We start from the raw sequence: 24,247 nt of genomic DNA on the forward strand, positions 1-24,247 counted from the left end.
CAATTAAAAGATTCAAGCCCGTTTTCTCTCTTTCAATTTATAAATTGACCGTTTTCTCTCTTTCAATTTATAAATTGGATCAAGTCTAAATAAATTAATCCAATTAATTTAAGAACTAACTTGTAATTTCAATTAATGCAGTTAATCAAATTTCAAGTCATCCACCCCATTGATTGATTTTAAAAAAAAGATGCAATCATTCATTCTCTCCAAGAATAAATTTAATCTAATTAAATTAATTTGACTCTTTTAGAATTAATTCCATCCCATATATAGTGGTAGTGTTTGCTTTTTAGATTCATTTTCAGTTAGATTTGGGCGTGTGTGACCAATACAATTAACTAAATCTAAATTAATAATTATTTTCAATTATCCTATAACTTGAAATAGTCTATTACCATGGGTGACTATCTAGCAACAATCCATAGCACTAGAGACTAGGTGAATAATAACGTGAATATTTAGGCTTCGAATTTCATACGAGTACGGTCCTACTGTTCTACTGTTAACCGTCTCCCCGCCTTAGTCTAGGGCATGGAATTTAGAGTCGGTTCCCATCCTTGACTAGACATCTATACTTATAACTTGAGTCTTTGCTTACTCTACTGATAAAACCGAAAAACCTACTCAATTCATTCAGTCACTATGTCCATAGATTTTGAGGGCATAAACAGGTCTTAGAGCATATAGGAGATAATGTTGTTATAATACTGACAGGGACATACTCTATCTCAGAATCCACCGTCCTTGCTACATACTCCTACTGCACTAGACAAGGCTTATGATGATGTCTCATAACATAACCACCGCTCTCCAAATCCAAGATATAATTTTCGTATGTAAGCAACTATCATGATTCCTCAAGTCGAGGACTAATCTCGTATTATCCAAATTGGGAATCTCAATCATACCGACCAAGCTCTCAAGGCTTTCATATGACGATTCTCGCGAGTCCGTTCAGTCAATCGATTACCTTGCCAACCAACCTACTAAAACTGGTTCCACAGTTGCCAAACCTATGCGCAACCCAATTCCACGGGTTTAACCTTTCGGTCTATGGATATTTTGTTGTGATATTGAAATTCCGTTTAACATTAATGGTAAGCACAAAAAATCACAATACCAACTTCATGAATTCTTACCGTATTAATCAATTCAATATTATTCAATAAAGATTAGCATAAAAAACAACCAATCTAATTTGTTTTTTACTCGCCTATTCCAACAATATTTTGAGCTTAAACTGTAAAGACAAACTCTTAAAGTATGTTTTGGTGGCTTCTCTAGATTTTGCAAAGAATCTGCTCACACAAAATTTCAAGTCTGCATAAAGAAATTTAATGACAATAAGTATATGGAAAAATGAACTTTGTAAATTTAAATAAAAAAAGTGTAACAATCTCTATAGTGAAGATTACCGTTTGATTCTTTGCTCTAAATTTCTATTTAAGGGCTTGAATCAATCTTCTATGATTTTGTAAAGTAAACTACGTGTCATCTTGAAATATGGTGTCAAGATTTGAAAATTTGATGCAAAGAAAAATATGGAATCTTTATGGCTTTAAAGCTTCGTCGTGGCAAAAGAGCTTTTGGACTTGAATCCCTTTTGTTTTATTCTCCTACGCACTTATCCACTCACATACGTTCGCAATGTGTTTTTGAACTAAATATCTTCACCATGAAATATAAAAATTTTAATTTAATAACTTTTAAATATTACAAAGTGAAATTTTATCCAAATTTGTACTTAAATTAAAGAGGAGTATAATAACTGATAAATAAATATAATTTAGAACATAAAATGTTCTTAAAATATTAAAATTTTAAAACTTTTAAAGATTAAAAACTACAATCTTCGACATTTGTACTTCAATTAAAAATGGTGATATATAATTATACTCCCCTTTTTTTAAGTTTGGTATAATTACATGAAAACCCCCTGTGAATTACATTTAGTATTTTTGAGGTTTGCTTCTATTTAACAAATAAGTCCGCCTGTTAATAAAAAAATTAATCAAATTTGCTGATATTAGCAAAAAAAAATTAAAAAAAAATATATTAACTCCGGATTGACTTATTATTGACTTATTGTAAGTCAAGTAATCTTTTTATGATCAAATTACCCTCATACGTGTTCACGTGTTAATGCATATGAGGATGTATATCTTCACCATTATGAGGATAGTTTAGTCTGAAAAAATTATTTGACCTAAAATAAGTTAGTAATCAGTCAATCGTGGGTAAATATCAATTTTCATTCAACTTTTTTGTTAATATTAACAAATTTATTGAGTTTTGACTAACAGATACACTTATTTACTAGATGGATACAAACTTTAGGAATGTTAGATGTAATTTTTTAAATTATAAGAGATCTACCTATAATTACACCAAATTTTAGGGAGGGGAAACTTTAGGGAGGGGAGTGTAGAGTATAATGACTAATAAATAGATATTGATTTAAAAAATAAAATGTTCTTTTAATGTTAAAAGTATTGAATAATTGGTATGATTTCCATTGAAATTTATTAATTTAGTAATCAATCTCATTAACCTATTATAATTAAAAAAAATAAATTAATACAAGTAAATGAGATTAATAAAATAAAATTAATTTTAAGTACTATTTTATTTAAGTAGAAGATAATAAGAGAGAAAATAATTAAATAAAAATAGTAACTGATATCTTTTAATATAAAAATTCTAACTTGAATTTTAAAGACTAAAAGTTCAATATTATCATTTTGTTTGAATTGGTAATTGATATAATTATAAATAGAAAACATATATTTTTAAATTAGAAGTAAATCCAATAGGAATTTCTCCGAATTTTTTAAATTTATAGTATACAGGCACCCCTCCTCATGTTTCATAATTACAGATGCACCCCAACATGTATTATGCTCCACGAAAAATTTCCAATACTTAAATCTAGGTTAACAGGGGCAAAATTGGATTTTCAGTGTTAGAAGTATTACTTTCACGGGGTAATTTTAATAATATCAAAAAATAAAAAAGTTAACAAAACTAATGTTGTTGTGAAAGTTTTAAGGAAATAGCTGCCACATTTATTTAAAAAATAAAAAAAAATTGAGGCACTGCGATTAGAAACTCCGGTGCCTATTTTTATTTTTAAAAAAATATTTTGAGGCATCGCGATTTATTTAAAAAAAAAAACAAAAATTTAGTGGCACCATGATATCAATTCGCGGTGCCATTTTCTCTTTATAAAAAAGAAATCTTGGATGTTTTTATCTTTAAGAATTGCGTCTATTTCATTTTTAAATTAATAATACACATAGTTTATCGATTAATATAATTCAGATGGTTTATCAATTTAGATGGTTAATAATATGGGTAAACTACATTAATATTCTTTGAGATTATATCAAATTACACAAATATCATTTGTATTTCATTATTAAATTAAAATTATTTTTTCTATAAAAATATATTCTAATAATAATAATAAAAATAAGTTTTTGCTCGATATCGTTACTTCAATTAAGTCACACGATATAATTGCTGTCAGTTTTAATTTTATTTCTTTTAAAATGTAAATACAAATAAATTGGCTCCTAAATGTTTTAATTGGTCATTTACCTTCTTATTATATTATGTTGTTCCAAAAACTAATGAATTGAGCTAATTGTTATACGGCTGTTAAAATCAAATTTTAGTGACAATTTTCAAACAATAAAAATATATTTATAATTATACCAAATTTTAATAGAACTCGTTGTAATTTACTAAAAAAAACAAAAGAAATGAAAGATGATAATATACATACACAAGTAAATTATTATTCGAAACGACGTAATATAATAAGAAGGTAAATGACCAATTAAAATATTTAAGAGCCAATTTATTCGTAACTTATTTTAAAAAAAAAGAAATTAAAACTTACAGCAATTATATCACGTTACTTAATTGAAGTAACGATACCGAGCAAAAAATTATTATTATTATTATTAGAATATATTTTTATAGGAAAAAAATAATTTTAATTTAATAATAAAATACAAACGGTATCTGTGTAATTTGATCTAACTCAAAAAATATTAATATAGTTTACACATATTATTAACCATCTAAATTGATAAACCATTTAAATTATATTAATTGATAAATTATATGTATTATTAATTTAAATATGAAATAAGACACAATTCTTAGGGACAAAAACATCCAAGATTTTTTTTTATAAATAGAAAATGGCACTGCGAATTTATATCACGGTGCCACTGAATTTTTATTTTTTTTTAAGTTAATCGAAGTGCCTAAAAATATTTTTTTTAAAATAAAAATTGGCACCGCAATTAAAAATCACGGTGCATTAATTTTTTTTAAATAAAAATAGGCACCGCGGTTTCCAATCGCAGTGTCTCAATTTTTCTTTTTCTTAAAATAAAAATGGCAGGCACCGCGATTAGGAATCGCGGTGCCGCTTATTTGTTTAAAACTTTCACAACAACATTAGTTTTGTAATTTTTTTTTTTTGATTATATTAAAATAATTACCCCTACTTTCACAATTCAGGTGGGTGATTTGTAATTATTCAAAGGTAATGAGTGGTTTGCGTAATTTAGTTATACTGATGGGGTGTCGGTATAATTACCTCTAAATTAATGTAGACAAAATATTAGTACAATATACAATGGATTTGTTTTTGTTTCACTTTTTCTGAGTAAGGGCAGTTTGGGAATTTCTGTGTTACATTTTCATCTTACAAATGTTTTAGGAAAATTACATCGACACCGTCTGAGATTAGACTAAATTACACAAATACCCTCTATATTTTGCATAATTACAGCTACACCTATTTAGGGGTGTTAATTTAATATTTTTCAAAGAGTATTTATTTAAGTTTTGCATTTGAACAGAGGGTGTAGTTGTAATTATAATTATAACTCCAGAAAATATAATTGTAATTTTTATTATATTTCCTCTAATTTCAGGAAATATCAACGTAATTAACCCAATATTTTATTGTTCACACACTTAAAATGAAGTTGAATGATATTTTTATATATAGGAGCATGCAGTTGTAACATTCAATCAATAAAATAAAATAAATAATGAATTCTGTACTTATCGGATTAGCAAGATATTACTTCCAAGATTAATATTAGATAAGCCATCACAAAATAGGAATAACATATTCAGGGTTGCCAATTGCATCAGCAATTGAAATCAAAACAGGATTAACATATTCAGGGTTGCCAATTGCATCAGCAATTGAAATCAGCACTATAATATTAGAATTATCCCCTGAATAAAAACAAATGCTTCTATTAAATTTATAAACTAATTCAATTTATTCAATTCTCGTGATGTGGACATGACGTGACAGGTTTTGGAGAGAGTTTTACATCTTTTATCTACCATAATTTTAATTTTAATACCCTAACTTTCCATGCATTTCAATATTGGTATCCAAAGTTTCGAAATTTTGATTTTGGTACCTCATCTTTTCGGCTAAATTGCATTTACTACCCCATATGTGTGTAGCAAATAATATTCTAGAATTAAATTTTTTTGGCTATTTAAGGACTCCAGCAATCGAAATTTTCAAATGCACCGGAAACTGCTTACCTGGATACAAATTAGGTTTCAATTTGGGGGTTTTTGCAAACGTGGTTGTAGGGTAGTAAATAATTGCCAACTAAGCTAAAAAAAACACAAAAGAAAAAAGAAAACAAAAAATAAAATCCAAAATAAAAGAAGAAGAAATCTCTTTCCTCTCAAATCGATCGAAGCATTCTCTCAGCCAAAAATCCCTAACCCCCAAGACTCTCCATCCCTGAAGTTGAAGAAGACGATCGACCCCAACCCGCCACCATTTTCCTCTGCTCCGAGCCCGACTGTGAGAAGATTGCATGATGTCTTCCATGCCCAGTTGAACACATTGTTATTGTGGTAAGCCAGCTTACATTCGAACATCTTGGACTGACCAAAATCTAGGTAGATGATTCCATTCATGCCATGACTACAAGGTATGTAGAGAGCAGTTCGTTTTTCCTTTCTTTTTTCCATTTCTTGTACTCTCTATTTTTTTTTTTTAGTGAAAAATGTAGAATAATGGGTGTAGATTCTTCCAGCGGGAAGATCCTCTAATGTGCTCAAGGGCAAGGTCTGTAATTCCTAGGTTGGTAAGGAAGATGAATCAACTAGAAATAGAGAAGACAAAGATGGAAAAAAAGATGAAATTTTACTTCAAGTTACTTGCATTTTCATGGTTTTTTTTTATTTTAATTTAGACGCTAGGAAGTTGTGCATAAATGGAGTAATTTGTGTAAGGAAGTGGATTTCTCTGTTTATGTAATTGATGTTGTTTTGCTATGTAAAAATTAGATTAGCAAAGATTATGAATTTTATTTTTATGGATTAGTAATGTATTTGTTCCTTTATGTTTATATTGTCTGAAGTTATAACCTGCAAATATAATAAGCTATAAACATTAAGTAATAGATTATATCAAAAACAGTAAAGACATAAAAAAAAAGTAGTAATAGATGATTATATTAATATGATCACCTCAAAACATGTTTGAATAAGTTTGCCAAACAATGGCAATCAAAAGGGCTCACAAAAACTACAAAACCCTACCAATCAAAAGGTATCAAACCATTGCCAAAACTGCCTGTCTACCTTATAAATACGTCAAAACTACAAATCAAGCCTATTTTTCTAAAGAGTTGTTGCTACTGCTTCTTGGAGGCACTTTTGAGCTTAATTTCTGCAAATTTGACAGTGTGATGAATTTCTTTCCCCCTTGCATGATAACTGAAAAATATTCCTGGACTGAATGTTGTGTGACACTGTATTGACTACCAAGCATAGGAGGTGGGGCTCTAATATTTACCCTTGATGTTGCACTCCTGGGATGTCCAACACTCTGCAGTTGAGTGTACATTGAAGGTCCCTTAGTGTACTGGGGAGAGTTGAAAACTGGATTGGGCACTTGGAGTGTAGTAAATATCTCATTTTCTGTAGATTGTGAGGTGACAAGGCTCTGCATGAACAGGGACAAATGTCAAATAAATTGTGAAAGAAAGTTGCAAAAAGATGTAAAGTAATACTTACAGTAATTGGGGGTAAAATAATTTCTACCTCATTATCCACTTGCATCATTTCTGCCTCATCTATGACCTTATTTTTACCTTTGTCTTTCCCCTAAGAAACATTATAACAAACTATGACAAGACAACTAAAAAGAATACAAAATCTTAACAAAAGGACAACTAGAAAAAAACTTACAGTAATTAGGGCGGAAATAATTTCAGCCTCATTTGAGACCTTCTTTTTTCCTTTGTCGGCCTCCTGCAAAAATTATCAGAACAAGCTATCAGAACTAGCAAGTATACAAAATCTTAACAAACAAAAGAGAAAATTTCATAAAAATGGGAACAAACCACTTTATTTTGTGATTGTTGTGTTGAAATCCTCCCTCTCTTCCTTACATTGAGCTTTGTTGGTAAAGCTTTATTAGCTCCAAAGACATCAAAAGTTGTTTCTTTAATGGTCAAGTCTGTAATTTCTTCATTTGTTTGTGTTTGATCTTTATTTGGGCATGTCCTTGCATTATGCTTTTTCTGGCCACATTTAGAGCATTTGACTGTTGTCTGTTATCTCCATAAGGCATGCTTGAAAGCCAACCCTCCAAACCTGCAGTTTTGAAGTTATTGTCCATATGCCTTACACAAACCTATGAGTTGCAGTAGGTAACACTTCTGGAAAAGCTTGAATTAATCCTTTCTCTTTGTCAAACATAAAGACATATTCAATCTGATTTCCAATACCCAAATCAGTTATCAACAATATCATAAACCACTCCCAAGTTTCATTTGATTCTGTGTTTACAACAGTATATGCAATTGGGTAAAGATTGCTGTTTGGGTCCACCCCTACTACAGTTAAAAGAATTCCCCCGTTAGGCCCCTTTAAGTGGCACCCATCTACACCAATTATCTTCCTACACCCCTCCCTGAAAACTAGTTGTCGTTGCTGCAAAACATACATAAAACTTACTGAATCTATTTTCCCCTCCCATATCTTCAGTCCCCACAATAACAGTGCTACCTGGATTGGTTCTTCTAATATCATTTGCATAATCCCAAAGTCTTGTGTATTGGTACTCAGGACTTCCCTTAAGCTTTTTGAATGCTTTTCTTTTGGCACTATAAGCTTGATCTTTAGAGATATGACATCTAATCTCATTTATAGCATCCACTCTAAAACCCTTCACAGACCTCTTGGGATCTGATTTGAACTTGTCAAGATATTTATTATAGAGCCAACTAGACTTTACATTTTTAAGATTGAAAGTCTTGGCACACTTGTGTTTAGGGTTGTAATCCCTAATTTGAAAAGTGCATTCATCTTTTGCTTTACGAGCATGTAACCTCCAATCACAATTTCACTACATTTAGCATAGCATCTGTTTGGTCACTTTTTGTGCAAATTATATGTCTTCTTTTCTTAATTGCATGAGACTGAATAGCCTTTCTAAGCTCACCTTTTGTGCTAAACATCATCCTCAATACAAATATTGGATCAAATTTTTAACAGGATTAAAAATAGGGTAGCTACATTCCTTTGCTCATCATCACTAACTTTATTTTCATTTAGATCAATTTCATCACCCGTAATATCTGTTTCGCCGTCATCACTAGACCCACTTAGACCATCAGTTAGGTTTTCATCATCAATTGGTAAATCAGATGTTTTATCATCCACATAATCATCAAATAATATGTCATCATCTACCTCTGTTGATAAATCATAGTCAGAATCAAACAAGTATGCATCATCTTCTACATCAAGAACATCATCTCTTCTACCCCTCTCCTCATCTACATCAACAGCCTCCTCCATTCTACCTCTCTAACTATCCTCATCTACATCAACATCAACCTCCAAGTCACCAAACATCTCAACACATGTAGGAACATCCCTCCCCAACTCTAAACAATTGTGAATATGTAGTTAAGAGCTGAAAACCAATTTTTACTTTCTTTTAATATCTCTTTTTACCTAAATTTTTTGAAAATTTTACGAATATTTCGTCATGTAAAGAACGATATATTGAGTAAAAAATACTTAAATAGTTAAAGGTGAGCGAATTAGTATCGATTAGTTAAAAATAGAATAGAGGGAATATTTTTACTTGTACCATATAAAGCTGTCATACAACAGATCGTTTAGGGACTTGTTCAAATCTTAAAACACATCGCACGACATACAAGAAACGAATGCGTTTGACAATGACAAAATGCTTGAGTGGTTGTTCCATTTTTACTAATTAAATCAACATTTGACTTAGAATTTTCATATTTGGCCATTGTATTTCTAAGGACCATCTCGCCGCCGTGGTGGGAATCCCTGTGGTCGGCGTGAGCACGTTGTGCTGTCTCCCTCACTGTACGATTGGGCACCCCGATCAGCCTGCACGCCAAATCGACGAATGTAATCAGTCCACAATCCATGTCAAGACTGCATCGTGCGGCTAATGGGGTACTGCGTGGCAGCCGTGGGGCAACATCGCCATGAGCTACATGTTCCACTCCATCCGAACTGAAAATGTATGTGTGCATCTGCGCCGATGGGGCAGTAAAATTCGATATGACAATTGGTGCATGCTCGCCTCCTCTCATCGGAATAAGCACGGTGTTACTGCTCTCGCTATTCGGTGCATGACCCTAGGCCTCAGTAGGAACATCCGGCAACATGATTGGGCCCCAAACCTCTAGCATGCTGGGGTAATGTAGCTCTAGATACTGATAGTACCGTCTAGTCAATGGAAAATGCTACAAAAGGGTCAAATGAAAGATTTTAGTGCGTTGCACAATAATGTATGTAATTTGAAATAACAATTGTTAAATGGATGTCATCATATTTGAAATAAAATGACGTACCCGTGACGCGTGTGGTCGTAGCTCGGAGGGAAACACCATAATAAATATTTCAATATCATAAAAAAAACCCTGGTATCTGAACGATGCCGTAGAACTGGTGAAATTGATTTTTAAACTCGTAGAACTTATCATGTACTTGCTCTCGTGTGTAGGGATATCGAAAATATCTTCGTAATGCACGCGCCCAATGACCCATTTGTGCCTCTGCACGTGCATCGTCTCTCATGGGCGTTCTGGTGTTGTCATCCAGTGTCATCCACATGAAGCGCTGCTCAACATTTAAAGTCCAGTGATGCACCTGTGGAAATCTTGCACTCTCCAGATATCTACGATATACCATGTCTGCACAGAATAATAGTCAGAAAATAGTAATGTGCAACGTCGTATCACGTGTTATTCCTTGCTAATGTATGAAATGTCATTTTTGCTTAGACTAATGCATCACCAATTTTATTCAATGTCAACAAAAAACACGCATCATCCTACTCTTGATTACTACTAAATGATCCTATAGCTTCGAAGTTGAGGCAGAGTGAAAATCAGCAAAATATTTTAATAGTTTAGATATGAATCAACATTTGTTCCATCATTCATTCCTAATTTGGATGGTGTACTGCCCACATTTGTAGCGTTATGTTATCTCGGAGGGCGCGTTGAGCGTCTAACTCAGAAGTGGTTGGATGTCCCCTATGGTAAAATGAATCCATATCAGGAGGAGTGTTTTCATTCGGTTCATCGAATATGATGTCATCGTTGCTGTATCTTCGGATGAAGTTATGAAGTGTGCAACATGCAATTACTATATCGACCTGGTGCTTTTGAAGGTAGCTCGGTATCCCCCACTGTAATATTGGAAAACGTTTCTTCAGTACAGCAAAACATCTTTCAATTATATTTCGTAACATTGAATGTGCATGGTTAAACATGTCCTGTGAGGTCTGATAGCGACGACCTTGTCCCCTCCACTAAGGTAGGTGATACCTTGTCCCTCGATAAGGAGCCAGGAAACATTGATAGTTTGCGAAACCCGCATCGACCAAATAATACTTACCTACGTTGTAAGAAGACATTGTCATAAGGAGAATTGCTATTACCACGTATTTTCTTTTTAAGCAAGATGTTCGATGCTATTTAACAAATATATTTCATCGTCTCACCGATCGGCGAAAATGGAAAATTTTGAGCTTGTGATACTGCATGGTCGAGGACCCGGGCATCGACAGCACTTCCTTCCCACCCCGCATAAACATAGGTGAAATTCATATTGAAATCACATATTGCTAGTACATTCTGTACAAAGTGGCCTTTACGCGATCGATATCGATTTTGGTCAACTCAAGGGACCCAAGCAGGTACCAACGTCCCATCCATCGTCCCGACATAATCCTACATCGAACACGTAATGTGCATACTTTAGTTACATATATGTGAAAGACTAGCTTCCATTAATTACGCTATGAACAATGATGTGGAAAATGTTGATATGTACCTTGGAGTATGGGTAGAAATCGCGGTTACTTTCCACTCTCGGATGTGTGTTTGTAAAATCCGGACGAGTTATTAGCTCTAGTGAGACATAGCAAACAATATAAAATCAGAATTATTAAAGGGATTAACAAGTACCTCTTTCAATCAACATAGGAATATGATGGTTCAAAACTAGAACACCGACAAAAAGTGGAATGCAAGCTACCGCTCCCCGAGTGCAACACTATATTCGGATACAGACTCAATAACCAATACAAGCGTTTGAACTTTGAAGTTTAGATGGAGTAGTTTTTTTAGCGAACGATATGAATGCTATATATAGGCAAAATAAGTAACATATATTTTATAGTGTCAAATATGCCAAAAGTGTCACTGTGGCCATGTGAATCTCCACAGACAACTGGCAAATAATACGACTGGAGCCAGTCAATGTAGCAAAAAGCAACACTATCACACTGAAAATTATCAATAAATAAAACGAACTACCAGTACAGTGCATATCAGTCATGCACTGCACACTAAAGCTTATAAGTAAAATAATGCACTGCCACACAAGTCAATATTTCAGTAAATATAATGCAAAACCTGTCAGTGAAATGTTAAATCAAACATAGTAGCAGCACGAAATTGCAGTGTATAGTCACAATTGATATACATTTCAACACTCCATGCAATAAATACTCAGTTACAGTGCAGCAAAACAGGTCTGTATAGTGCACCGACACTATATACTACAACACAACCAAATCAATTTCGTAAAATATGTAAAAAAAATTACAATATACAAATCAGTGCTAATTTTTCTCAATAACTAACATATTGTTGAGCAACATGTCAAAATTGATAGAAGTAGTTCATAATAAAAAAGAACATCCTAAATTTAAAAGAAAGAATAACAGTGCGGCTGACTGGAGAAAAATATGAACGAGGTATGGATGTTGGGTCTCAGTCTCCAACTCCGTTTCAACAGTCTCATCTTCGACCCTCATCGCCATTTCCTCACTTCAAATAAAAAACCCACCTCCAAAACTCAGCTACTTGGATCAAACTCTTCAACAGAAGCAAAGACAAAGTTAGGTAAGAGATCAATTTTCAGATCCGTAAACTCGCGCTGCAGAGGCATTGACTTGGTGGCGGCTGCGACGCAAATGGCAGATCTTCGGGTGTTTCAATTCCTGCAAATTTCACACAAAAAAAATTAGACCAAACAGCAAAGAGAAAGAAAAAATGCGAGGAAAAACAAGAAAAGAGAAGGAAAACAAGATCGGGCAACCATTTTCCAAGAAGAACAAAAATGAAAGAAGAAGAAAGAGAAGAAGAAAAGGAAATCGACCCTCTACCAAGAAAAACAAAAATGAAAGAAGAAGAAAGAGAAGAAAAAGAGAAGAAGAAAGAAGAAAAGAAAGAAAGAGAAGAAGCTGACAGAGAGAAGAATGCGATAGAGATAAAAGAAGAGACAGAAAACAAAGAAGAGAGAGAAAAGAATAAAAAACAAAATTGAAAATAATAAAATATTTAAAATTAAATTTACACACCTAGTGGAGGTGTGCAAATTACAAAACCAAACATAGCTAAGGGGTTTTTAGCTATTTTAGGAAAACATAAGGGGATAAAATAAAATTTTTAGCAAATTTTATTGCAGGGGGCAACCATCCCACATTTGTGAAGGGGGAGTATAGAGAAGGGGGCACGAAGACCAAAAAGAAGTAAAAAAATACTTGAGGCAAGGACATCGAAATGTAGTCCATTGAAGGAAGGGGCACATTCTCCTTGTATAGTCGATTTTGTTGCATTGAGAGGATGCACGAGGAGAAAGACCAAACATGGTTTAAGACACAACATATATGTGAAGTTGGGCTGGAAAAAATAGTGTGTGTGGAATTGCTAAAATGAAGGCATGTGAGGCTGGACAGTCCGACGATGTTTGTGGCTGGAAGCAGGCCTTGATGGGAAGTACTTATCTAGGGAAGAAAGGGAAACCAGCATTAACGAGCGCGTCGACATTAGTTGGTGAGGGAGGTGTGTGCCTTGAAAAATCTTTTCGTCTAGTGTGGTAGACATGTGTATTAGAATCCACGACAAGTGTGTACAAGGGTCAGCACGAGGCATATGCCAGTATCAATAGGTTCTGGTAAAGTATTGGCAAGAGTATTGGTGGAATGATAGTTGGCTGATGAACAACACATAGTTCATAGTTGGTCAATTAAGGAATGTTGGGTGATTGTACATGGTAGGCTACACAGTGGATGGACGTGCAAGCTTTGGGTGTCGTTAGTCAATATCGACATTTTATGGTATTGCGGGGTTGAGTCTCGATAGTGTATGGGACTTTATGTGAGTCGGCATACAGATGTGAAAGTATGTTCTCGCATGGGCGAGTTAGAAGCCTATGTATGGAGGCGATCGGTGAGCAAGGGTGGACATGCAACGTCCTTGTACGACATCTCTCGATAGATTGACAGACTATGCGCATGGATGGCACCCGATGTGTGGGATTCTCAGCAGGTTAACAGAAAGTGTGTGTGGATAGCCTAACGGTCTATGCACATGATTAATATGTCTTGGCGACTATCAGCAACTATCAAGTTTTAGGAATTAGTTGCATGGGCTGAAGCATGTTGCATGTGGGAAGCATGCGACAGGCGATTATGGGATGAAAACCACGTGTCTACAAAGCAGATAGTGGGCTGCAACTGTTCAAGACATGTGTGGCAGTTTTTGGGCAATTATGGGCAGTTTTCCCTGAAAATTTGGGAGTGTCAAACTGCAGTGTTGTATTTTATATGCTTTAATTAGGCTTGTACAATTTTCTTATAATTTATGTTGTGGAATAAAATTACAAGGTTGGGCATTTTTCTATATAATTTGCTCATTCTGTTTTTATAATAATATATAATTTTATAATTCAACGGTCAACATGAGGGGTAAATTGTTGTTCTTTTTACAACTGCTCATTATCGATATCACGAGGGTAAATTGTATTTAATCCTGTCTTATATGTATATATGTTATATATATAATATTCATATTTTATTTATTTTATATTCAAGTATATAATACATATTTAAAATTCCATAAAAAATCTAGACTTATTTCTATCAAATGATTCTAAGTAATTTATTAGATCCTACTATTTTCATTCTTTCAATTTTGATTTAATGATGAATAAAGAAAGAAATGTGCATATTAACTGAGATTATAATATGCAATTCATGGAAAATATGTAATGATGCTAAAGTTGACCAACGAAAAAGGCAAGTATGAATAATTTCTGAGATTACAATAAAAGTAACACCGAGGGTTTTGTGAAAATCTGCGAATATAACGCGCACGGAGTCTGGAACAAATATTCTTCCTATCCAAAGATCTTCCAAGTAATCATAGACGAAGTCATCAAAGGGGCGACAACGAGAAGCCGGAGATTTATAATTTGAAGGAGCAAGTGTGAAATGGACTGCTTTGCTTGCTTCGGCGGAGGAAGCAAGCAGCGGAGACGAGAAGAGGAGCGTTTGGCCGCTGAAGAAGCCCGTGCAAAAGCAGCGGAAGCTGCCCAGAGAAGGTTTCAATTTCTTATTTTATTTTATTTTTGTTATTGTTTATTGGAGAATCTCGTAATGCTTTTCTTTCTTTGGTTTGGGCAAGTATTGATTTTCTGGGATTTTTCTTGTAAAGAGTAATCTATATTTGTCTCGAATCGTAATCCATGTGGAATGAAGAAGGTGATCATATTGCATCACTCTTGATGTTCCCTAACATCTTAATTTCTAGTCTAATAAAACTTTAGCTTGATTCTAGTAGATAGATTTCAGTAAGGTTTTGTTTTGTTTTGTTCTTTATTCCCCTTCGTTTTGTCTATGTATGTTTTAGTTCTTTTGCAATCTTTTCCCATTTTCTTGGGAATACTTGTCTGGTTTTATTGTATTTCTTTTCTTTCTTATAATAATTCATTCATCCCATGCTGCTACAAGTTTCATATGCTTTTTCATTTGAGTGAACTATTCTTGAGGTATTAAGACAGGAAAGGAGAAAATTATAAGATAGATCATGAATTTAAACGCGTTATAGGACAATTTTATTTGGTTTCTAACATATTTTTAATCAGACTTCTATATTGTATCACTGGGCATATTACTTTGGTAGAAAACTGAAAGTCTTTTTACATTGTTAAACCGGGTTCTCCTATACCAGTTTTGATATTGACATGAGTGAGGAAAAGAAAATCAGCTCGTTAATATAAGAGTAGAGCAGAAAGCTGTGAGCTCAAGTAAGTAAACGTCTTCCCTTTTGCTTTTCCTTTCTCATTATACTTCTGGAGAAAACATGATTTACATTATGCGCAGTATGAGTAGTCCTTCACCTTGTTGTTCCTCACTTGTGTTCATTGTAGTTGTACTTACCAACCAACTTGCACAACATTTATGAAGTCTTTATCAGTTTATGTTGCTTGTCTCACTAATTTCTGTGCTAGATTCTTACCTGACTTGGTTCTCTTCTAGATATAAGTATGAGTAAGCTCAGTAAGGTAAATGCATGTGAATTAAAAAAACTCACACAATGCACATAACATGACTCAGGTACACGCCAACATCACACCAGAATAAACTAGATGCCCACAAAGTAATATTACATGCATGATCACTTTAATTTAAAAACCTTAAATCTCTACACCTGAAATTAATTTATCAAAGAGTTGATATAACCTTGTTTAAGAAACTAACTTCAGTAACTTAAGTGGAGAATATACTGTTCCACTTTACTCATTCTTAGGAACTGGATTCCTGTGTGGAAATTGAGGAGCTTAAACACTGGATAGCAAGCTAAAATTGTGCAGTTATAGAAGGATCTCCACTTGAAATTGGCATCAAAATTGTCCATGAATGGTATTCCGATAACTTTGCTTAAGCAATCAGATATGTTGAAATAAAGCGAGCTACTTGCAGTATAGGAAGAACAAAATCCTTGACTAAATGGATACATATAAGCTATAAAGCCGAGCTCCTTCTGTTTGGGACTTTTAGCATGACCAGACCTTGTGGAATGGTGTTAACAGTTGGATAATTGAAGAAGTCCATAATCATACTAGGGGAGTCACTCACTCTTATCAGATCTACTCTATCTTGTGTTGCTATTTATTATGGTAACTGTTAATAATTCCCCTGCCAATTGCTTATATGCTGGAATATTATATACATTACCATTACTGAGATGGTTCAGGTGCAGACATTAATGTTCAAATTTATCTGGTGAGTCAAAACACATAACTAGTCTGAAGGTTTGGAGAATTTTGACTGAGCACTACCTGGCTACTGGATATGCATATTCTCAAATGTGGAAGAGTTCTTCAAAAAGTGCCTTGCTTTGGGTTTGCTTGTTATAGGGAGAAATAACTTTTATAATCCTCCAAGTATATAACGGAATCCTCTTGTAACTTGATAGTACCATGTTTGCAAAGTACGGACACACACAAAGCAGTTCTTTGTAGAGCCACTATGCTAGAGTCTCCCTTGTGGACCCCACCTCGTGGGCCAAGGATGTGTAAAATTGTAACAGAGCTTACCTAGGCGTACAATTGGTGAGGAAGCCTGACTAAATGTGTATTGGTTGACGTCCTAGATTGTGGGTGGAGCATGATAATGCCATGGTGTGTGCAATACGGAGTGATCACGGTAACCCACATGGATTATGGATAGAATTTAGAGTTGTTTATAAATGAACACTCATCTAACAACTGGGATTAACCATTTTCACAAAATGAGATGAATTTGAATTCATTACTAATAGAGCCTATTGTGCGGGTGTCTCTCTTATGAGGCACAACCCCGTGGTCCCAGGGTGTGGAATTCTGCACTCTTATATAGAGTCCAAGCTAGTAGTATTTGCTGTAAGATGACTTTGCTGACTATATCTAGTACAGTTGGGCAAGAAACAAAATTATATTCTGGAAAGATGTTTGGTTCAGAGAAGCCTCTGGTGCATTACTTCTTTCAGACTGCAAATATCAATTACTGATGTTAATTATAGAGGGGAAATGGTTTTTGGAACAGGAGACGGAATCTGAGACTATGAGAAAAGATAGGAGTTCCTTGTGAAATTTTGTTGCTGGGCTCTCCACTTATTGCTAGAAATAATCCTGGGAAGTCTTTTGGAAGACCCATGCAACTGAAAAGAGTCCTCCTTTACTTGAAGCTGTCCTTAAGAGTATATTGACAGGTGTAAGAAGAAAGATAACTTATGCCAGCCACTTTTCTAAGGGTTGGAGATCCTATATCATTATTTGTTACATACTGCCTGGAGGTTTGTGGCCCCTTGACTTGTTTTTATGGGAGATTGAGCAGTGCCCAATGTCAGTTTATCCTGATAGTGAAGGAAGACCTTTGAGTATTACCCTCCTGGTCTTATTCACTCCATCTGCCAAAAAATGAAAGTTCCTGTTCCTTTTTGGGATGTCCAAATTTTGTGCTACTCGCTTCTTGATTATAAAACTAATTGCACCTGTAACCTGCTGTCCAGGCAGCTTTTATCCATTTAATTGAGATTCTGATACAGGATTCTGGCAATCAGTTGATTTGAAGTCATATCTTATCGTGTCGAACGTTTTGCATGATATGCTCTTTATGACCGTGATTGCAGGCAGGAGCAATTTGAGCAATCTGCAGCAGGAAGAGCTGCCAAAGCACAGCTAGCAGCTGCTGCAAAACACAATGCTAACGCCAACAAAGGCGAACCAGTTCTTAAGGTACTATCCTCTTGATACTCATAATTTTTTCATTTCGTGGTGCTATTTGCCTTTCTCTTGTTATGAGCTTTTGTTATGATATTTTCTTCATCTGTTTGTTTCTGTTTCTTTCTTTCTTTCTTTCCCTTTTTTTTTTATTTTTTGTTTTTTGGGGTAAATTTAATTATCCAAGTTGTTGAACAGTTAATCTCCGTAGCAATTATTTCTGAAGGTAGTTTTGCATTTGGAGTTTGATATGTGGGGTTAGAATTTTCCATGGCATACACTTCAAAAGCAATACTATAGTCTGATAATGATGATGCTTCAAGTTAATCATTTTGGTTCGTCATGTAAATGCAGTGGCAGGTGGGATGAGGTTACTCTTGATTGCTAAACTTTGGTCTCACACTGTAAGTATGCACCTTTTTCTTTACATGTTTAATGTTTAAAACAATCTTCTTGTTTATGTGCTCTTTGATCATTGTTTTGACAATATCGCTAATGATTAATGAAGATCGTTGAATTGCTCCTCCTTTTTGTGGTGTCATAATGGAAAGTTGAGCATGAAGTCTTTATATCCCTTCTGTCATTTTAACAAGTCAAGGTCCTTCTTTGAGGAATTGAAAGTGAGAGATTCATTTTTGAGGAACATCTTCTAATAGGACCTGAACCATGGCTGACGATTTCAATAGAGCTAAGTCATTGCATTAAGGCCCTTTCATCTTATTTTATGTTTCTGGACTAATCTGTGAACTTGATTTATTCGCCCCTTAATCCAGTGAGTTTTCTTATTTAGTTGCAGAAATTTGCAAGAACCAGACAATGCTTCCGAAAGAATCGCTTAATCATTTTCTATTCTTTAACTCATAATACTTGAAATAATTATAGTCAGAAACAACTAAACTAAATAGAAAAAACACCCTTATTTTTGTTCTCTTGTCAGGCGGTCTAATGCAAACAAATGATTTTCTAAAGCTGATGCCAGAGAACAGACAGATTGCTTGACGTCGAAACTGTAGCTTAAGCTGTACCTTACCCCTGTAAAAATTGGTTCTTGGAGGAAACGGTGTAGAGTTAAAAGTGGATAGTGACGCTAATTTGTGGGAGGGGGCAGACAACCAGTGAAAACATAACACAGCCAATTCTTCTAGAGAATGCACTTCATATTCATGACGTAGTCGTATAATAAATTCTCCATAAGTGTGCCATTGTCAAAAACTTTCTTCGCTTTGGTTGGTTAGACAATTCACTCTTTGTTAAGGCGCGTAACTAATGTCCTGATGTACAGTATATATGCTGGTGTTGAAGTTCCAATTAAATGAAAGAGGGTCTTTGTAGAATTTTGTGGAGTTTGTGATATGATGAAACTGTTGCATAGTGTGTCGGCTATGACACTGAATTCCTCTTCCTGCAGATCTATAGAAAAACTCCTGTTCTGTCCGGCCATCTATCTGGAGTAAGCATCTTTAACTGATGATCCTCAGGATAAAGTGTCTGTAAAGAACTGCATAAAGCTGAATCATTTCTCTTTGTTTTACGTTGTCTGTCGGACGACTAACAGTGTCATCTTTGTATATAGCTAAATTGTGGAAGGTTCAACTCCGTTGTTGTGATCTGTGCTCACTTGTCCCATAACAAGCTTGAATAAAGAGATGACTCTCACTTTGTTTAAAGAAAGACGTGATATTGTGGAATATTCAATTCGCTCCTAATATAATCTCTCTCAATTTATATTTGTCTTTATGCTGATGAAAAATGCATCCATCAGGTGAAATGTGTGCTATCAGATATGATATACTAAACGTATTTAATTTCGATCAAGGGTGTTGGACTCTGGGTTTATTAATAGGGTGTTTCAATGATCTTATCAGCTCTTTAAAACATCTTATAAAATGTTGTAAGTACAACAATATTTTTACAAAATGTGCTTATCAGATTCTTAAAATAAAAAGTTAGGATCTTATAAGTTGTTTTAAGAAAAATAAGTACTTTTCAATTTATTTTGAAAATCTTAGTTCAATTTTCTTCAGATTAGTACGAGTTTGTCCTTAATAGTATGTTGTAGATTTTATAATTTTATTTTATTCAAATATTTTATTAATTTATTCCAATATTATTTAACATCTTATAAGATGGACTTATAAAATCTTTTAAATTAGTTTAGCCAAAGATTTTGTAAATTGTTTGCTTGTGAAATAGGATTTTGCTAGAGTTGATGAGGCTTGAGGCGTAGGTGCAACCTTATAGCGATCTAACAATTTAGGCATAGAGTGTTATTTAGTATATAGTAGATATTTGAGGACATGTCGCCATTCTTTATATGTAATTACTGTTAAAAGGTGAATGCATGCTGTCTCCGACGATAAGAAGTTTCCCACATGGCTAAGCATAAAAATTGACTCCTTGAAATCCAGACCAATTCCTAAAATCGCAGGTATTTCTTCAAACAACTATAGCTCTGGTGAATAAATATAATAGCATTTGAAGACTAGCTGCTGCTTAAGTCAGCAAGTTCGAGGTGGTAAATAATGAGTAAATGACGTAGGAAATAATAAATGTCTCTTATTATAATACAGTAGTATATGGGTATTTATAGGATCATATGTCTGTACATACTTGGTCCACATGGCGTCATTTTAACCTTGAGCTGTCAGACATTGTGTGATCAGGATCTCGGATCCTTGGAGCGGGTTGCCTATGGGTCGCTATAGCGGGTGGGGTCGCTAAACAGAGGACGTAGATCCTGGCACATTGGTGTAATTCTAGCTTAGTAAGAGGGTTATTATCTTTTTCTTCAATAGGTGTGATACACCCCTATCATTATTCCCTTACTTCTTCTAGTGCTAAGTTATTACTCCTTTGAAGCGTGTGATAAAGCTCACATGCTCTGTGCGTGCGTCCAAGCCTACAGGCGCTGCCAGCGTTCGGTTGATGTTGTTGTACGATTGTGCCTTTTCTGCCATTATTCAATTATTCTTTTGTTTTTCATTTTCAGAAACAATTTCAAAATATTTCTAGCAACTTCTGTTGTACTTAAACCATGCTCATAAATTTAAAATCAACAGAACACGAATTAAATAACATAAAATAAATATAAAATCATATAATCATGCTTTAAATTGAATTCAAACACGTAAATTACATAATAAATTAGCCACGAGTGCTGAATCGAGCTCTGGTACCACAAAATGAACTAGTGTTGGCTCAGGAATCCAAGTATATGCAACAGAAACGAAAATAAGAATGAATTTAAATCTAAAACCAACGGGATAGGATCCCGTTTTCTTGGGCTTTCAAGTACTCAAATAAATATGTGGCTAATTTGAGTAAACGTTGAAAACTAACCACGAGTCATAACTTTGAAGTGTGTGGAGTTTCCGGCATTTGAGTTGTCCTCCGACCCATTCACCCAGAGATGGACAAATGCTTCCTCTAATGGTATCCACACCACCACAAGCGAGGGGATATCTCATCTCTTTACTAGAGGATCGAGATCACCAAGGGGTTAGAACTATTCTAACTCGAAGAGGATTGAGAAGACACTATTAGATTAGTATTTTCAATCTCAATTCTCAAGTCCTGAAACCTAGTTCAAAGCTTGAGAAGTTGTGTGTGTATAGAGATGGTTTGGTGAGAGTGTAGGAGAGGATAGGAGAGGAGCACGAATTTCCTACGCTCTTTTTCTTTTCTTGGCCAAAAGAGTCATCACCCCAAAATGAAATACACGTAGTGTATTTATAGGCACTTGGCCCAGGATACTACTTTTGGGTATTTCTCCTTTTGCAAGCTTGATTTAGGGATAAAATGGATCGAATATCTCGAAAATACAAAATCTCAACCAGAATAGAAAGAACACGGCCACGTCGTGTTCATAAACGAAAATTGGGTGAGAACTATGATATTTCACTTAGTACAAGCTTTCATCAGATCAAAGAGATTCGTGGAGCAATACGGAGCATCAAGTCGGCTAGGAAGATTGGATTACAGTTCTTTCTACTCCTTTCCTCTTTTCAGCAAATTTTCTTGATGATTTCCTAGAATATTTACTTCTCTTGTTCACCAATCTCTTGGCGGGTAGAGCCTTTTGTCCTAGAATCATGTTGTGAAATCCCATGTTAGAAAGTTAGGAATTAAACATAGAGATTAACCATGAAGCAGGCTTAATTTCTATGAGGATTGCATAACTTATCTTTGATCTCAATGAATTCAATTAATTCAATCTCCATGAAAATAGGTAGATTATTTAATTGAATATAATTTTCCATACGCTTGAACTTCCTGTTGGATGGGCTTGGAAAGATTGTAGGATAGGCATTAACGTGTGAACACACTATTGTAAGAGTATGAGCATCAGTATTTTATGTTTTTTTATCTATACTATTATAAAAAGAAAAAATCCTCCACGCTCACACACAGTGATTAATGACATTATCGCACTAATTTTTTGTGAAGTCAAAAATGCCCTTCAACTAATAAGGTAACTACTTATTCAACTTCTCAAATTTTATATCAACTTATAAATTGTTTTCTTTTTTTAATTGTAATGTATTGATTTATATATTTTACTCTTATGTATAATATATTTTAAAGCGTGAAAAATCATTTATTATATGCACGTGAAAAACAGTGTGCCACAATGGCTAGTTTTTAAAAAAAGAAAAAAAATTCTTTTTTTTAAATTAAGAATGATGAACTACTATTATTTAAAATAAATTGATTACAATCATTCATGTCGGATATCAATCATTACATAATCATACTCTGGTCAATAATATCAAATAAATGAAATATAATCGACACCTATAATTACAGTAGAAACAACACCTACTATTCAGTAGACGCAACATCACACACATAAAGTGAATTTCAAACTCATGATCTCTAAGATTACGGGGCCTCAACTTCGTCAACTAAAATAAGCCTCAATGCGAGAAAGAAGAATCTATTCAAATATTTTGGGTTGGTATACTATTATTTAGTTACTTAAATATTTAATTTTCCTACAATTTAGACTTCCAAGATCTTAGGACCGGAAAAAGAATAAAATATTTACATATACGATTTTTTAAAAACTCTATCATAATGTTTGGATTCGTTTTCTGAGTGTTTTGTTGTGTTTTGTGGAGATAGAGAGACAAAAATAAAGATAAATAAGTGTGTTAGAAATAATATGTATGTTTGAATTTATTTTTTGAGATAATTTAAAATAAGTATTATATGTTTAATGTTGTGTTTTGGGAGACAAAAATTACCATTCATTGTCAAATCATATCTTTTTTATATATATTTATGTATATGTGTGTGTATATATATGTGTATGTATTATGTCAAAACAGTTAAAAACACCCAAATAAAGTATTTTTATATGATAGCAAACATTGAGTACATTTTAACTTATTACAGAAATAACTTAAAAATGAAAACAAACATAGTGTATATATTTTACTCGCAATAAAGATTTGAAAAAGAACAAGACAACACAGAGTAAAAGTGTGCAATTGAATTTTGGAAAGGACAAGTACTCTATCTCTCTTGCATTTTTTTCCTCATAAATACTTTGTAGTTTAATTTTATTAAAGTGTCAAAATTGTCCTTTAATTAATTTTCAAACTTTAATTAAAAATGATTTGATAATTTAGTTAAAATAATCTAACTAAAGGGCATTACCAAAAATAATTAAAAATTAAAAAATGCAATTTATCGACCATAAAAAATATTTCTTAATTTAGTAGTTTTTTTTGTTTTTTAATATTCTATATAAATTTAATATTTCTAGAATAGTTTATGATCAAACACAACATGCGTCCATTTTACTAGTTACAGCAAATATTTGGACAAGGACAATCTCATGTATTAATATGGATATTACAAATTCTAACCAAAGAATCGCCCGATGCAAAAGATTATTGAACTCAAAGTAAGTGTTTGTAAGAGTTTTGAAAAAGCATATTTCATCTTCTTGTTTTAAAAAAAAATTCTTTTTCAAGTATTTGGAATTTCAATTTTTACTTTGAGGTTTTGCTAAAAGAAATACTTTTAAGCCAAAAGTTAGAAGCGCATTGGAGGTGCTTCTAGCTGCTTTGATTTTTTTGTAAATAAATTCAACTTTTTTTTTAGACTACTTTAC

General features: G+C 33.6%; 1 protein-coding gene across 4 annotated transcripts; it reads left to right on the plus strand.

Annotated features, from left to right (window-relative positions):
* LOC105155602 lies at positions 14,675 to 19,853 on the plus strand. Of its 4 annotated transcripts, none has more exons than XR_002286668.1 (5): positions 14,675 to 14,964; positions 18,036 to 18,141; positions 18,481 to 18,534; positions 19,535 to 19,576; positions 19,700 to 19,834. XR_002286668.1 is itself a non-coding variant. In XM_011071497.2 (4 exons), exons 1-3 carry the CDS (start codon positions 14,855 to 14,857, stop codon positions 18,493 to 18,495), a joined length of 231 nt encoding a protein of 76 aa, XP_011069799.1. In that variant the 5' UTR covers positions 14,675 to 14,854; the 3' UTR covers positions 18,496 to 18,534; positions 19,535 to 19,853. The 4 variants fall into 4 exon arrangements, 2 of the variants coding, with proteins under 2 accessions (XP_011069799.1, XP_011069798.1); XR_002286667.1 differs by having other exon boundaries at positions 14,676 to 14,964; positions 18,481 to 18,530; positions 19,700 to 19,832; XM_011071497.2 differs by having other exon boundaries at positions 19,535 to 19,853.

The sequence above is a fragment of the Sesamum indicum genome, linkage group LG2, assembly GCF_000512975.1.
Source record: "Sesamum indicum cultivar Zhongzhi No. 13 linkage group LG2, S_indicum_v1.0, whole genome shotgun sequence".
Classification (NCBI taxonomy): Eukaryota; Viridiplantae; Streptophyta; class Magnoliopsida; order Lamiales; family Pedaliaceae; genus Sesamum; species Sesamum indicum.